The sequence below is a fragment of the Aptenodytes patagonicus genome, chromosome 19, assembly GCF_965638725.1.
Source record: "Aptenodytes patagonicus chromosome 19, bAptPat1.pri.cur, whole genome shotgun sequence".
Classification (NCBI taxonomy): Eukaryota; Metazoa; Chordata; class Aves; order Sphenisciformes; family Spheniscidae; genus Aptenodytes; species Aptenodytes patagonicus.
The window spans coordinates 4,470,263-4,486,957 of record NC_134967.1 but is presented as its reverse complement, the minus strand read 5'-3'; the positions used below and the strand labels follow the sequence as shown (position 1 = coordinate 4,486,957).

Here is a 16,695-nt window from a genome sequence, read left to right as displayed (position 1 = left end):
CGATGCTACTGGGTCTTTATCTCAAGCATCATCTCAACACCCATAAGTCTGTATCACTGTAGGGCAGAGCTTTTGAAGGCAAAGGGGCTGAGGCCACCAGGACCTGCTGGGAAATTGCTTCTAAACTCTTATGTAGGTGTGGGGTGGGGAACAATCCTATGTCATCGCATTATCATCACCAATGCTATGTCTCTTTGTAGTTAAGTTCCTTAAAGCAGTGTTTCTCAAACTTAGGTTATAACCCCCAAAGGGATGCAAAACGCTTCAAAGGAAATCACAAAGTCACTAGCCATTGAACAGCTTTCTACCTGTAATTGCTATTAGGAGTGCTGTTTCTCCTAGTTTGAAGAGTTAGCATTTATTCCAGTAACACTCATTTTCCTGAAGGAACTTGCTGCCATCTTAGCTGAGGAATGTGGGATGAGCCACCACAACAGTTGAGTGCAAAAGGGAGTCAAGCTTGCATAAAGTTTGAGAAGCAGTGCTTTAGCAAATTTTATTTTCCAGGGACAAGCTCTGCAAATGTTCCCTGAAATGGATCTATTAACTTTACCTGATGAAAGATAAAGACAGTTATGTTTTCCCCAGTGGATTTTTCAGTAGGCCCCATCTGGGGAAGGTAGGACTGTCTGTGCAAAAATGTATTGTTTGTTTTAGTGCTCAGGACTAAGTAATGAGGTGAGGAAACTGTAGCTCTTATTCTACCCTTACAGCTGACGTGCTGTAGGTGGATCGCAGTGGAAAATGAAATGCTGGTTCTAAGGGATTCTAGCTCAAAAGATGAAAAGCACCAGTTTTTCAAACTACAGGAGAAGATGGTCCACAGAAGAAAATTGCTTTGAGAATTTGGCTTGTGTACTGACTACATGTATGTGCTCCTTGGCTGTTGTCAGTGTAAAATAAACAAATGTTAACCTGAGACACCTTTTTTTTTAATGTTGCAATGGACTAGGGGAATGCTCATGGTCATTTTTTCCAGTTCAGGTGACTTCATAGCTTCTGATCACCTGTACAAAGCCAGAGCTGAATGCCCTCAATTTTCCCATCTCAAGCAGGCAGTACCCCTGTGTACATGGAATAAATTTTGAGCCTCCCACACCTGAAAGGGAGAAGCATCGCTGGTGGTAGAAAAGGGGTGTGTCTGTTGCATGTGGGAAGCTCCTGCAGGGGATTTTTCATAATCCAGGGCCTGTTGAGGAGAGGACTTGAGTGATGGGATGCTCTGGACGTGGCCTGCAGGGAAAACAGAGGAGTGGGTGGGGATCTCCCTAGGCTCTCATGGCTTAATGGCCACATTTAGCTGGATTTAAGAGGCATAAGCATTTATAGTAAATTCTGGTGCTATATCACAGCCTGCTTTCTGCTTTTCTAGCTTTGTCTCCATGGGGGTATTCCATGCTTTATCCCATTTCACAGCCTGAACTTTTTCCCCTGCTTAGAGGATTACATGGGGCAGAGATGTAAGAAGAAAGGGAATCTTGCCATTACTCCACCTCTTTATCTCTGTAACTCCATGTATATCTATCTGTCTGCTCTCACAGGGGCCAAGCTTTCTGCCTTCCAAAACCCTGCTCTGAAATTGCTGATTCAAGCAGGTAGCAACTTTAGGACTCCCTGCAGAATAAATGCCTCTTGCATGCTCCCCTGGCACTGGGATTTCCTCTCTGATTTATCATGCTCAGGTCTGCTAACGTCCCTTGACTAAACTGGGCATGGTGTGATGGTGTGAAGGTCATTTTATATATGCCATATACATTTCTGGAGGCATGGTGGGAGGGTAGGACATCTGAAGCAGCATATCCTGCTGGGAAAATGAGGAAGAAAAGGATAGCCTGGCTCTTCTTTTCACAGCCTCTTGTGGTGGGATGAAGGTTTTGACAGCCTAATTCAGCATTTAGAGAAAGAACCAAGCAGAAAGATTCCCCCTCACCCACTCCTTGCAGCCCAGCTGTGACAAACTGACAGATAATTAACAAATCAAGACCTCCTATTAGCCTTGTCCCTGATGCATTAAAGCAGCTCCTATGTTGCATGTGTCCTTTAGCAAATGCCTGTGCTTTATGGCTGCAGAGTGAGGTAGGTAGATCACTTCAGAAAGGCAAAGGGTTCTCTGAGTTGTCAATGCACAAATACTTCCAGGAATGGAAGAAGTTGTCTCTAAAAGAAAATGGTGGACAGTAGGTGGGAGAGCTGTACCATGGCTGAATGGAAGCTACTCTAATGGTACAGTGTGTGTATGGAGTATCTTCTGGTAATACAGGACTGAAAGGGATGTATGGAATTATTATTAAGTCCCTCTTGTTTTTACAGAAAATGACGTCAGTTGAAGCAGCAATTGATAGGGCAGTTTTTTTGACTGGGACTAACCAAGTCTGTAAAAATTACGTGCCAGGAAATGTCGTTTGTGGTAGAAACAGATCTAATGTTAAGACCTTAATATTACATTGTGGGTAGTGTATTGGTGCCCTTTCCTTTCTGTCCTCAAGTTGTTGAAACGGCATGGGTAAGCCCCGAATAAGCCGCCTTCTCTTCACGTTAGCTCCACTCATTTGGAGAAGAATGAGGAAGAGTGTCAATATCCTTCTAGTTCAAGATGTTAAATAGACACAAGCCATTGGTTCAGCTTAACACATGTTAAAGGAGAGAGAGTACCTAATTGCATCAAAGCCACTCTTAAGTTCATGTATGTGGAGCCCATCAAGCTGAAAGCATCCAGACAGCATCTGCTGTTATCAAATCACTCTTGAGTCGAGCTAATTAAAATAGAGCTTCATTTTTCTGAACCATTGTTTGGCAGGAATTCGAAACAGGTCTAACCCAATTTCTGTGTGTTTATGAGCCTTTATTATATCAAAAGTACTTTTCTGTAAATGTACAGGGCAGTGTTAAATGAATTGATCCACACTGTATCGCTGTAGATGCACTATGGACTTCCTAATGATTTCTCTTCTAGCTTTTTCCAGATATACCCCAGAAAGCTTGCTTTGTCCCTTATCATGTCATCTTCTTTCTCTCTTTTCCTTTCTATCTCACTCTCAAGAAAGTAAATGTCCTTGTATTTCTTTCTTTCATATCCTCCTCCTCCACTCTATTGGGATTTTTGTATTATTAAAACATTTACACATTTGCTGCCACATGCAAATGCAGAATAATAAACCAGGACTCTTTATACTCCAGACAGGAGCAGGAGGTCTCTCACCACTGATTCTTACCCAGTACTCATCCCTCTTGATTCCAGGGGACGGAGAGGAGGGGAATCTAAACGTTGCTGTGTTGAATCTGTTTGATATAGGGGTTTTGTCCTTAATTTGTTATTTTAAATATTTTACGTTTCAGTGTGCAAATTCTAGGTATCACATTCCTCTTTAGAATTTGCTACATACCAAGCACAAAAGTTAAAGAGACATAGAAATTGCTCCCTGAAGACAGGTTGTACTCTTTGGCATCTAAAAGGTAATTCATGAATATTCTCTGTAGAAGAATACCACACATAGGGCCAGTCAGTTCAGAACATATGAGTGTGAGTAGCAGCCCAGTGAAACAGTAAAATCAGGAAATAACTATTTTTCTGGTACCCAGTACAATCCAAGCTGTTCATATGATATTCTTAAGTCTGAAATTTATTTTTGAGCAGTGGATTCATATTACAAAAAAGGGAAGTTAAGGATTAGCATTAGGTAAAAATGCTGACAGTGATCTGTCGTGAAATCTTCTCCCTAGAAAGGTAGTAAAGACTTTTGGGCTTTTAAAAATAGGTGGACAAAACACAAAATAGAAAAATCTTTCTGTAATATAAATATAAATGTACTTTCTGTATAGTTCAAGGAAGTTTGCTTCTTTTAACTCAGTTAATTCACCTTGGAATGGAATTTAAGTGCATTTTATTTTGCATTTAATGCAGTCTATTCTGAATGCGTATATTCAACTCCTCTGTGTAAAGCTTAAGAGCAGCATGCATAAACTGATACCGGAAGCAAGTGTAACATTTTGCTATAAGCAAACCAATGGGTAAGGTTCTATTAGATGTTTCCAAACTTATGAAGTATTATTGTCTCCTGTTCTGTGGTTTTAGAGAGAGGGGGAAAATTTTTACTCAGAAGTTTGGTCTTCTGTTCATTGACAGTGACTCTCTCCTGATTCCTTTTTTTAATAAATTTAAGTGAATTTAATGCTGACAAAAAGCAGCAGAGTCACAGTATTCAGAAAGATAGAGCACGGATGTTGTACCACGTGCTTTTTCTCTAACTCTTGTAAGCAGACCTAATCTGAGGGCCCTACTGCTAGGGACTTGACTAATCTCATTATTTATTCAGTTCCTATCTTTTTTTCTGAGACCATCAAGGTGTACAGTGGGTATTTGTCTTTCTAGCAACTGTCTCATCAATATGGTCACTTTCCCAGCCAAGGGACATGAGGCGATGGCTTTGAGAGAAAAATTTCTGGTAGAGCACAACAATAGAGGTAAATCCAGATACTCTTACATGCAAAAGTAATTCAAACAACATTTCTGCTCACGTCATGGTGAGTACAGAATGAATGTGTCAGATCTAAGAATATCTTCATAGGCTTCTCAGCGTTTCCTGCATATGCAATTGTTGCTGTAGTTGCTACTGCAGAAGGAAGTTTGCCATTCTAGCAAGAAACACTCCTTCTTTTTTTGTTTTACAACAACAACAACAAAGTCAAGCATTTGGTCTAAGGATCCAAAAGCTCAGGAAATGCATCTCTAGGGCTCCTCGTCAATTTGGGACCTAATGAAATATAGAAAATACTCAATAAAAGCACCTTTATTACTTTAAATGTTTAAATGTGGAGTTTTTAGCCATCAGGTTAATGTTTTTGTATCATTTTTTGATTTGATTGTGAGCACTTTTCCAGGTATCTCTGCCACTTGAGCACTAATTGGATTTCCACAGATAAACGGTGCTAGCTGCAGCCCTTACATCACTGTGTTTTTACTTCATCATTGTTTTATTTGTTTTTACTGTAAAGGTTAATAAATCTTGGTATGTTTAGAGTATGAAACAAGGCAGGCAGGCTAAGAACTACAACGTGAAGGGGTGAATTTTTATATGCTGCTTTCTCAAGTCTGAGGGGTGGAAGGAGAAACAGTGTGGCCTTTGTGGTATTTCTAATGGGCTGCTGGGTATGTTAGTCAGCCAAGTAGCGATCCATAATCCTTAAGATAAAAAGCGTTGATCTCTCCACTAGTTCTCAGACAGAGCTGTAAGGCATTTGAATTGGGTTACCATTGATTTAAGGTGGGGAGAAGACTGAGTAGCATGGGTCTGCTTAAAAAGGGATATGTGGGATTTATTTAACTTTATTTAATTTTTTAAAGAAAATTGGAAGCCTTTCAGTGCAAGTGCACCTGAGTTCTCTCTGGATTCTCAAGGAAGTTAATATAGAACTTGCCAATATTTTAGGGAAGAACTAATTGAATGACTGATTTTAGTCAAGATTTATGCTGCAAATAAATTTCAATAAGAATTTATCAAGGTCCCAGACGTTTGCTGTCTCACCTATTTGTTCAGGAAAGCGTGTATTTTTTACCATTCTCATGATTTCCTGGGAAGCTGAGCCTGACTTCCCACCACAGTAGAGGTAACCCTTGGTTTCCAGCCACGAAGGCAGCGTGGAAGCCCTTTTTGGCCTAGCAGGATTGGAACTAGTGCATTTCAAACACTTACCCCCAATTTTGGACTTTGTGGCTTAATAGAAATTGATTGAACAGCCTGTACTTGGGCCAAAGCAGCATTAAAGACTGAATCTACTTTCTTCCGTTACAAAGATAGAAAAATGCCTTGTAGCTCCTATGGATCAGGTGCATTGTCTTGAGAATACAGCGACGTTACAGACTCAGGCTTTTCGCTGTGCCAATTCTCTGTAGCAACAATGGCCATTCTTACATTGGTGTTAATCCCTTGCTGTGGTATGGACCCAGATTTCAGAGAGATTGTCGATGCTTTCTGCAGCATTTGTCAAGGAAATGCCTGCTTTTTTTTTTCCCTGAAGTGAGTAATTGTTTATTAATTTTTCAGCACGTAAAGAGTATAATTATAATAGTCCCTGACATGTGCTGGCTGTGCCAAGGTTTAAGGAAAACAAGAAACAGTAGAAGTGCCATTTTGAACCTTCTCTGATTTTGTAGGCCTTCCTGGTTTGGACCCAAATTTCTGTGTAGAAACTAGGCAGGAACACCCTGGCTTGAGTATAATTTCTCTGTAGAACTAATTCTCTTGGACATTTTAACTACGTTTAGGATGGTAGGATCTTACTCAAGTGTTTCAAGAGAGAGGAGTGGGTGATCAGTACATGTGATCTTTTGGTACATACAGCGCTGTATTGGTTGAGCAGCATCCTGAATTTGTCCTGACACCTATATGCTTTGTTTCTTTAAGTAGTGAATGTAACATCCATGAAAAATGCCAAATTGACCCCAGGGGAAAATGAAGTGGACCCGTTGTTTGCAGAATATTTACGGTATGGACAGCTACGGTGGAAATGTTCCTCATGTTTGCCCTTATATTGTGTTTCACTCCTGTTGTAGAGGAAGCATCCTAAGAGTTGACAGGGAAGCTCAGTTGCTTTTGAGGCAGCTCATGCAAGTTCCTACATATGAAGGAGAAATTCTGTGATGTGAGCTTCTTTCTGTTGAGAACTGGACAAAGACAAGGGACGCAGCTGCTTTTGAATCTATAAAATTATTCCACTCGCAATCCCCATAGACTAGGCAGCTCTGGCCAATCAGATTTCTTGCCCCTTACTTAGTTTTTCCCTTAATGGGGCAATTAACAGCAGGAACAAAGTGCATGGTCTGCTCAGTCTTTATTATTATTTGTGTTGTAATAAATGTCTAGGAGGCCAGTTGCAGACCAGCACCAGGCACTGTGCAAATACAGAGTAAAAGGACCATTCTTGTCCCAAAGAGCTCTAAGTAAAATACTAAATTTACATAAAGGTCTTCCAGTGTTTTAAGTCCTCCTCCTTTTGCTATTACTTCCCAACTGCTGTGGTTTGCATGATTTATTGTGCACCTGTCACAATTTCCAGCTTCTTTAATGTTTCCAGCATGAAACCTTTTGTTTGTCAGATTCCGGTGGTCCAAGTAGTTTCCTCCAGTGTCTCCTTATTTATTCTGTCATTCAGATCTTCCACGTAATAATGCCATCGTAGCCCCCTGACTTCACCCCTAATTGTTCGGGATTTTATTGCTGCAAGGAAAACACTCGTTTTCTAATCTACATTTCCCATGGATTAAGAATTCTCTTAAATGGGGTTCTTGAAATAGCAGGTTCAAGGAATAATAGCTTGCTGATTTTTCCTGTCCATTTGAGTCATTTCAGTCTAAAACATCTTTATAGCATCTTCCACAAATGGGTTCTACTTTCGATCCTCTTGCACTGAATCTAAACCATTGTATTACTAGTATTTTCCAGTCCCTCGACTGTGGAATTAGAAGGATCTAAGTAAGTCTGAACAATGGTCCTGTTCTGGTGCATCTCTCTGATTGATTTAGCCTTCTGGAGTCTACCATTCAATAGTGATTTTAAGTACTCGGGCACAATTGTTCGATGTGACACGGACTTCCTATCCTTATGTCGTCTTCTAGCTCCCTAGCATGTGAATGAACCTCCAGCAGTCCTTGTCTGCCCTGCAGTTAAAAGAATGAAAATGTAATAAATTACAGCTTCATTGTTTTTTACGTTCTGCACGTGTGAAGATAATAGGGTAAAAGAGATTTCTTTCAAAAGCTGTTGTATTTGAACTCTTTAGTAATGGCAATATGGAGAGAGGAGTGAAAAAGGTAAGAGTTGGAGGTGCTGCCATCCACTCCCCTGAAAGCTGCATCATGCGTTTTTTTTAGTTGTGGAGCCATGGAATGATCTTAGTTCTGCTGTAGTGAGCATCTCGGACACTGAGTCATTACATTCCTTTGGAGTGATTCAGCTCAACAGCTTGACACTTGCATTAATTTTACAGCACAGAGCCTCAGTGATCCCTAAGCTTCCTTCTGTAAGAAGGGAGAAAGCAAGATGTATAAATTGGTTACTCTCATGAAAAGTCATAAAAATCAGCTTCTCTTTAATAAGTTTTGACCTTCCACCTTCTCTCTGGCATCTTTCTTAGGTCCTGTTGAATCAGTTTGTTAGCCTTATCATGGCACACTGGCTTCACCCACATTTGGAAGCTAGATACTTTACCTACTTGCATGAGACGCTGACCTTCTAGTCCATATGTTATCCACAATGATCCAGTACATTCAGCGCTGAGGTTATTGCCGTTTTATGTAAACAGAACTTCAAATAATTTGCTGCCAGTTGGATTGCAAGCATTATTTCCCGCCCCCACCGCAACCCCCCCCACCTTGTTCATCTTGCTGCAATACCTTCTTTGGTGGTACTGGTGATTATAGGAAGCTTGCAACTTAAGCTTAGGCAGAAGTACAAAAAGGGGATTTTTAAAGTTTATTTTTCCTCTGAAAGTGAGATTATATCTTTTCAATAAAAAGTTAAAATGTTTGAACTCTAGAAAAAAGTTCGTGCTACTCATTGGTTAAAATATATTATGGCTGCATTATCAGTTTAATACATTTAGTTTGCTCTTCTGCTCATCTTTCTTATGTTTTTCCAGCATTTAGCACTTCCCCATAACAGTTTGTATTGTGTTAAACCTGATGTTATGAAGTCTCATTTGGAGGTGTATTTCTTTCTGAAATAAAAAAAATACTTAGCACATTTTCTCTGTGTGTAAAAATAGTTATTGTACATTTCTTTTAAAGCATGAGTAATAGTTTCTTGTTCTTTTTAGTTTTATGCATCTAAGTATTACTTGAATATTATTCCTCTTAAAAAGAGGAATTTTCTCAAGAATTCCGCTATGTTTTAAATCGAATCAGAAAAAACTGAAGATGGCAGAGATATTTCACTTTGAAAGGTGACTACTACACAGACGAAGTTGCTACTTTTCATAAGGGCTTTTACTCCATATATCAATGTGTTTTAAGAGAGACTTGGGTCAATAATACCATGCTTTAGAATTCCCTAAATACATATTTACACAATAGACCTTAAAATATATTAGTCTATCATGTCAGCCCCTGTACACTTCTATCAGGGATGTTTTATGTCCTTAACATATGATACAATAAAACTTTATTTTATATAGCATTTTTCATACAAATTGTATCCTAGAATGCATTGTGGGGTTAAATAAGACTTTCACAAGGTTAAAATTAAAAAAAGCTGAAGGGCGCAGGAAAATTAAGGGCTTTGTATAGGAAATATTTGTTTAACTGAACAATGGGAATCTGAATGGAGAGGCCACCGAGCTCAAAGCGCCTGTAAGTCTGATTCGAGCTGCAGATCAGGATCCCTGGAAGTGGTAAGGTTACGTGAGGAAAGGCTGGTGGATAAAGAAGGTGGAAAGGTCGCGCCTTTATGAACAGCTGGAGGAAGTGTGAAGTGGCTCCTGGAACAAAGAAGTTGAGAATAGGGACTGTATGGAGTCACTTCTTTGTAGTGAGAATAGTAGAAGAAATGAGGGGAAAGTGTGTTGAAGGAGAAAGCAAGCATCTGAAAGCTTCTATAGCTGAACTGGTGGGTGAAATTGGTGGGAATAGGATAGCAGTGTACACCGAAGATTTTTCAGCTGCTTCATTTCTGCTCATACCAGCATGCGTAGGGAGTGGCAGGGGTCCTGGCTCCGTGGAGGCTGTCCCTGGAACTAAGTAGGCACAACAAGATGACACGAAGACAGCTCAGCTTGGATTTTTTCTGGCTTTTATCAATTTTTTTTTTTTTTTGGTCACCCTCTTAATGTAAATTAAGTAAGGCTTTTTTGTATGTGATAATTATAGATAAATGTATTTAAAGTAGATCTGGATTTTGTAGTCCTCAGGAAAAAGAGGAAGAGTAATTTTTCCCCCCGTCCCTGTCATGTGTTCATTTTAATGAGCAATTTTAAAAAATTGAAAATAAAAGAGGAAAATGAATAGGTGTTGAACCAGCCTGTGATATGTAAATGCCAACTAGTAATTACCTAAAACCTCAATTTTCTTTCTGTTTCATCTTGCAAAACATTTCATTTCCACCGAGTGAAAACACTTAATTTGGGCTTCGCCGGCTGGTGAAGCCTGCCTCTCAGCGCCGGGCCCGCCGCCGGCCTCGGCTAGGGGGCGCACCGGCTCTGCGCTGGCGGGCCGCGCCGCGCCGCGCCGCCGGCCCCGGCTCCCCCCAGCTCCCGCCCTGGGGCTTTTCCTCAGAGCCCTGAGGAGAAATTCACCTGCCCCGCGCCCGCGCCCGCGCTTGCCTTCGGCAACCTCGTTCCTTCGAGTGTTAGCGAAAACTGCGTGGCTGGAATTTGTTTTCTTACCTTTCATCTGGTTGCTGTTACGTTGGGGATTTGGAGTTAGGTTTCATTCATAGGACTCCCAGTTGTCTTGAGTTTCCGGGCACCTGGGATTTCTCCTTTTTAGCTCGTATTACCGTTTTTTGGTTACTATTCTGTGTTCTTTTAGTTCTGGGTTCTTAATCTCAGATACGGTTTGAAGCTTGTTTCTTCCTTGCCTTTGTTCTTTTCTGGTTCTGACTCCTGTGAATCTTGCTTTAAACTGTATTTTTTTTTTCCTTTGCTCTGTTTTACATGAGGGGTTTTTTGTTGTTGTTACTGCATTTTTAAACTTTTCTCAATACGACTTTGAGATCTGCAAACTTTGTAGGTTTCTAGGTTCTCTCACAACAGAAATAATTCCTGGGGTTCTGCATGGTTTCATAAAAATTCCAATGAAAACACAGGAGCTTTAATGTGTTTCCTCCCTCCTGGCCAACCTGCAGATAATTTCTTCAGAAATAATGAGCAGTTTCCGCGAAATATGAATTTCACAGGGATTCGGGGGCCCAGAACACTGAATTGGGAAAAGGTTTGTCCTGGGAGGAGGAAGCTTGTGTTGGGGAACGTTGTGTATGTAGTGTCCCAGGACCCCGTCTCTGAGAGAGCTCTGCCTGGAATCTCCAGGAACAGTGCCTCTTTAGTGAGATATATGGCTTCATAATTAGCCCCTTGCATTTTTTCATGAGTGCTAGCATCAGCGTTCTATGATGTGTTTCCCTGATTAACAGCTGCTTTGCAACTATTTCCGTGTGCCACCGATAACCGTGTTTGTCAAGTTAGTCCTGGCAGAGCGCTGATTTCTTACTAAAATGCAGCATTTCTGTTTGAAGGCGTTTTCTTGTTCACTGCAGTACCAGGCTTTTAAGTCAGCCCTTGTTAAAACATAAGTTGGCTTTAGCCTGATGCTTGTTAACAGGATTCTGGGTATCTCCTTTAGAGTAGGAGTGCAGAAACCTTTCACAGACAATTTAATCTTCTGAGCCTTGCAAACATACAGCCGTACACTGAGGGGGTGTTGCTGTAGGCTAATATATTGATCAGTTCCATTTGCCCTATAGCTGTGGCCTTCTGCTCTGGCTGAAATAGGTTGAGTGTGTGTTGATACTGCCGTATTATTATTTTTTAATACACTGGAAAAAAATTAATTCCAACTTCTTTTACATACGTCATGTATATTGCCAGTGTTGATTGCTTCCGCACATGTAATGTAAACTGTCTGTGCATAGTTCATGGCCTGTGCCGCCTCTGCTTAATGAAAAGAAGTGTTGCGTTTAAACAGATACAGATCCACTCAGAAAGACAAAATACCATCCCTTGCAACATATAATTCAGACCCAACCTTTACATCACAGGTCATCTCAAAGTCTCAGTCTATCAACAAACGCTGTTTAGTAATAACCTACAGAGGGTTCCCAGTATTAGGAAATCTATTAGAGCTCTTACGGGCTGCGCTCCTGGTGGCTTTTGATTCTGTTTTCCACGTGGAACTCTGTGATACCGAATCCCGTGGAACTTTTATCATGAAGGTGATTTTCTTTTACATTTTTGTTAATCGATTGTTTTGGGGCTTTTTTTGAGGTGCTAGAAAGTGGGCATTTGCCACAGTATTTTAAATTTCATGATTTATTTTTCTAATGCTAGTAACGGATAAAGTAGCTTAGATTGCTTCATTGGAAACCCTGCAGCTTTGAGCATAATAAGAAATAAGGCTGGCTTTACCTTCGTCATTAACACAAACGGGAGGGAAATCAGGAATGAGGGACCTTGGCTATAACGTCAAAGTGCTGTGCTTTGGCTCAGAATTTTACCAGCCTGCTGCACTCCCACAACATCTGCAATAAAGTTCCTGTCTCCGTTTTATATCTTTGACATTGAAGCAGAATATTTGGCCTGAATTTATGTAATTTGGCCAGACACAAATATAATCCATGAAGAGTTACATTCATCTTCTAATTAGAAAATCAAACTGTAGGACAAGACCTGCTGCAGGATTCCACCCACCACCACCCAGTCAGAAATACGTCTTTGTGTATCGTATCACTGCAGGAGAAGTGGTGGCAGGATAGCAAGTTTGTGGAGTTGACTTGCTTTTAACAGCCAAATACACTGTCTTTCCTTAAGAGAAATAGGTACCTGATCCACTAGATAAAACTAGTTTGCTGGCCAGTGTGCGCTGGCAATCTAAGAATCAAGAGTAGCGATACAATGCACATTATTTGGCAGTGTCCTAATACTATAAAAATTTGGAGAAGTGTTACAAATGATACAGAAATAGTATGGAACAATGTTACCAGCTGAGTCGGAGTGCTATTTGCCGTATGATTTTTTTGGCTATACACAGGACTGCAAAGTCTTCTCATCTTCCTCCCCCTTTTTCTGTTGTTTAAATTATGGACTGCAGTTGGCCTTGTTTGTGCAAAGAAAATGATCCATAGAAAGTAGGAAAGTTCTTGTTTATGTTTGTTGAAAATATTGGCATTTTGACATGGCCAAAATTGCTTCATAAGTTGCTCATGTATACAAGATGAATTATAAACATGAAGATGTTTCAGCTCAGCCTATAGCAGGAATGTTCAGAGGTAAATGCAAACAAATATGAGAAACACAGGATTATTGGGAGGAGGAATACATGTCCAGGATTCTTTTTTATGAAGTTTGTTGTTGCTTGTAGTTTTATTTTGTTTTAAGATTAAAAACTTTGTGAATAATGGAGGAAGTGATGCAGGGAAAAGATAAAACAGAAGTTTATTTTGGAGTGAAATTTACTACCGAAATGTTTACATTTTTACAAGGCAAAAATAAGTTTTAATAAAGAGTTAGAATCAATAAACTGTTCACATGGTTGTGATTGAAATAGCACGATGAAAAATACTGCTTATTTCTTACAGGTTTTTTAATGCTTAAAACCTGATAATTAAATACGAGAGCTTGCAGAATTTCAGGTCTGCAGGCCTTTTGTGTCTGTGTCTCCAGCTCACAAAATGTGGGAGGGAGTGTTGAGGAATTTCTGAAGAAACAAACAAGTAATTATTGTTAGAAGGAAAGTGGTTTTGATATGTTCGCATATCCGTTGGTCTGCTCATTTGGGCATCTTTCTTATTCAGCATATTATCTTAAGGTTATTAGTTTGGGCGCTTTATATTTCTGCATCTGGTGTAGCAATATCAGCACAGTTTAAATCTGTGATTTGCCTGTCACCTGCATTTCAGCTGGAGACAGATCAAGTGCACATAAATGAAACCAAAGTGTACTTTATGTGGGGTATTTTGCTATAGTATTTTATGGTTCAAAATTACTGAATGTAAACTTAAGGAAAAAAATGAAGGAGAATAAGGAAAGGCAAAGAATTAAAAATACTCCCTTCATTTTATCCTCCCAACTTTGAAGTGTGCTGGGACTTTGTCAAATTCCCGTTAAAATAAATATGTCAATTTCATCTCTCTTCCAAATTCATTTATCATGCTTTTTTAAAAGGTGTTTTCTGCTTTACCTGATGTTTAAATTGGATTCGCTCGTTTCTGCTGTTCTTTGCTGTATCCCCCATGTTTTTCTTAAATGAATTAGTAATGACAGCGTACTCCATCATACCCTCTCTACAGCCACTTTAAGGGAAGCCTGGTGATCTAAACCTTTTAACCTATTAAAGATGATTTTCCCCAATTGAATCAGACCCACCACAGGTGTAATAACTAATCATTTAAACTACACCTGCTATTATGTATTTTTAAGCCATTATGCGTGTTGGATAGATGATAATTCATGTTTATTGCATTGTCCAATGGATCCGTTTTGCCTACACTAGCCTGATTAATGTATTTAAAGAAATAAGAGATGCAATTTGAAAGAAAAAAAAATTGATGGAATGCACTGAGGAGTACATTGAAAGTGCCATTAAACCCATCAGAACTTTGCTCTCTGACCAGAAATGCATATTCGAAGGGTTTGATTCAAACACAAAGTGAAACTTAGTGATTTCAGTAGTGATGCTATTTTTTTCTTTCTTTTTCTGCTGCGAAAAGTTCTGAAAACCTTTTTGGAACTGAATTCCAGAAACTGTATTTTAAGATAAACTCTTCAAGACCTACCTAACATAGGTCTAGCGTATGCCACCATTTTAGGAGAAGGTTCACGCCACTCCTTGGGGGAGAAAAACCTCTTCCATGCATATGCATCGTTATTTTTAGCTCTAGTGGAAGGAAGTCATCTCTTCCACTAGTTCACATGGATGTGTCCATCTCCTAAGTGGTGTTAACTTCAGGCAAATTATTCCCGCTGATGCCACAATCAGAACAGATGTCTTTGTATAAAAGTAAAGTGAATCAGCTGTTTTCCACTAGTGCAGCAACACGTAGTAATGTGTGTAATAGTATAGGAGAGTATGTGGAAAGTTGACCTACCATATGAAGAAAAAAATCAAATACCTTTCATTGGCGTGAAATGGAAATGAAATGGAAAAAACTAGTGCCGTTGTCATTGATGCCATTGAGTATTATCCTATACTTTACCCTTTGTTTGAATAAGTGGTTTGTTTTAAGTGCTATGTCACCTTAAAAAAGGATGTAGAAGTCAGTCTTTAGACAAAAGTAATCTGTGATTTCTGCTGGTGTGGAACATAAATTTAACCACTCACCTACCCATTTCTATCATGAAAAGTGACTTTTTTGATATTTTTGTTAATGTGATCCAAAACATGTGAAGTTGCTTCTTTTCCAGTTGTGACAAGCTGAGGTTTATTTATGGCTTTCAGTAAATGAGAATGATGGCAGAAAAGGCCTTAATCTCTTAGAATTTGCAGGGAGCTTTAAGTCAGGTAGAAAGGAAGCATTCTTACTAGTAAACCTACTGTTACAGATCACATGCATTGTCTCAAGGTTGCCCTCAACTATAGGAGCCAACTTAGGTGAAAAGGTCACAATATAAATGACAGAAACCCCCAAGAATCTTAATGGAGTTTTTTGTACAGGTTGTGCTGCTCCAAGAGTAATTCAACAAGAAACTTCTAGGTTGAAATACCGTAATTGTGCTGTCTGATTAGAGTTGAGCCACAAACTCTGATGCTTATTGCACCATTTCTGAAAGTTGGATCAGTGTCAGCTCCAGACTGTCTCCATGTGTTGGATGCGATGCCTTACTTTGCAGTACAGAATGCATAATGTAAAATAGGAATTTGACCATTCCTAACTTGGATCTTTTCTCTCTTCTATTTCTCCAATCCTCCTACCCTCATCAGATTGTGACAGCAGTGAAGTTTTTACAGAATCCACGAGTCCGCCAAAGTCCTCTTGCAACCAGAAGAGCGTTTCTGAAGAAGAAAGGTATGGAGTCTTAAGTTTGTGGTCTCAGTGATGAGGGAGCTTGAGTTAGCGTAAAGCCAAAATGTATTGCTATGGAAAATTAGATGCTAAGGACAAAGCAAGTAGTCTGTCTCAAAAAAAGATTTGAAGTTTGTAAGAAATATCAGTCTCTCTTCTTCCAAACTGACTAGAGCAATATTGGCACCAGATGTGGAATTATAGAATACAGAAGACACATTGGAAGTTTTTGGGTTAACTATTATCAGATCTTTTCTGAAATCAGGACAGTTTAAAGTTGCGGACTAGTTGGTCAGTTCTAACCTTAGTGACATTGGCTTTAGAATGACCAGCTTCTAGGTGAAAAGGTCGAATATTTCCAAAGAGAGCCAGAGAGAGGAATGAAGGGCGAAGGACTTGGTGAAAGTAAACAAGGTCAGGCTGCGGTCAAGCTTGGGGTCAGCCTGACTTTCAGGCTGAAATAGTAAACTACTGACTGAGTTTAGCCCTTTTCTGTAGCAGGGATAGAACAGATCCTGACAAATCCTATATTGTCTTAGACAGATGGAACATACTTTGGCCATTGCCTACTAGGAATTTATTTTACCTTCTGACTCATAGCGAAACTATCTTTTGTTCTTTTTTTTCTTTTTAAAGTTTTTACTCCACAACTTACGGTGCATTTCAGGTGAAGTTCACTCCATATTATGCTACCCTCCTGGGACCATATTGCTTAGATCCTTACCACAAGGTGTAAATAATAAGGACAGTCTTACCTTGGAGTTAATTACATGCACTATGGAGCACTTTAAGCAGTTGGAATGATACTGAAAATACAAACTCCAAGCTTCAGAGGGGAGTGACCCACTTACACATTGAAGTTATAAGTACTTCAGGGTACATCAAATTCTACAGATAAAGATCTTGAATTTTGAAAAGTAGGGAAGCCTATGAAATATATATTATTCTGTTTGGGGTTATGAACTGTTTATTGAGATGCCTGAGATCTGAT

At 39.6% G+C, this 16,695-nt stretch overlaps 1 protein-coding gene across 1 annotated transcript in view; it reads left to right on the top strand.

Annotated features, from left to right (window-relative positions):
* Positions 1 to 16,695, top strand: part of PEX14 (peroxisomal biogenesis factor 14) — an 81,349-nt gene that overhangs the window by 21,797 nt on the left and 42,857 nt on the right. The window contains exon 3 of the mRNA XM_076356105.1: positions 15,623 to 15,707. Coding sequence (XP_076212220.1) covers positions 15,623 to 15,707 — 85 coding nt within the window. The remainder of the gene's footprint in view (positions 1 to 15,622; positions 15,708 to 16,695) is intronic.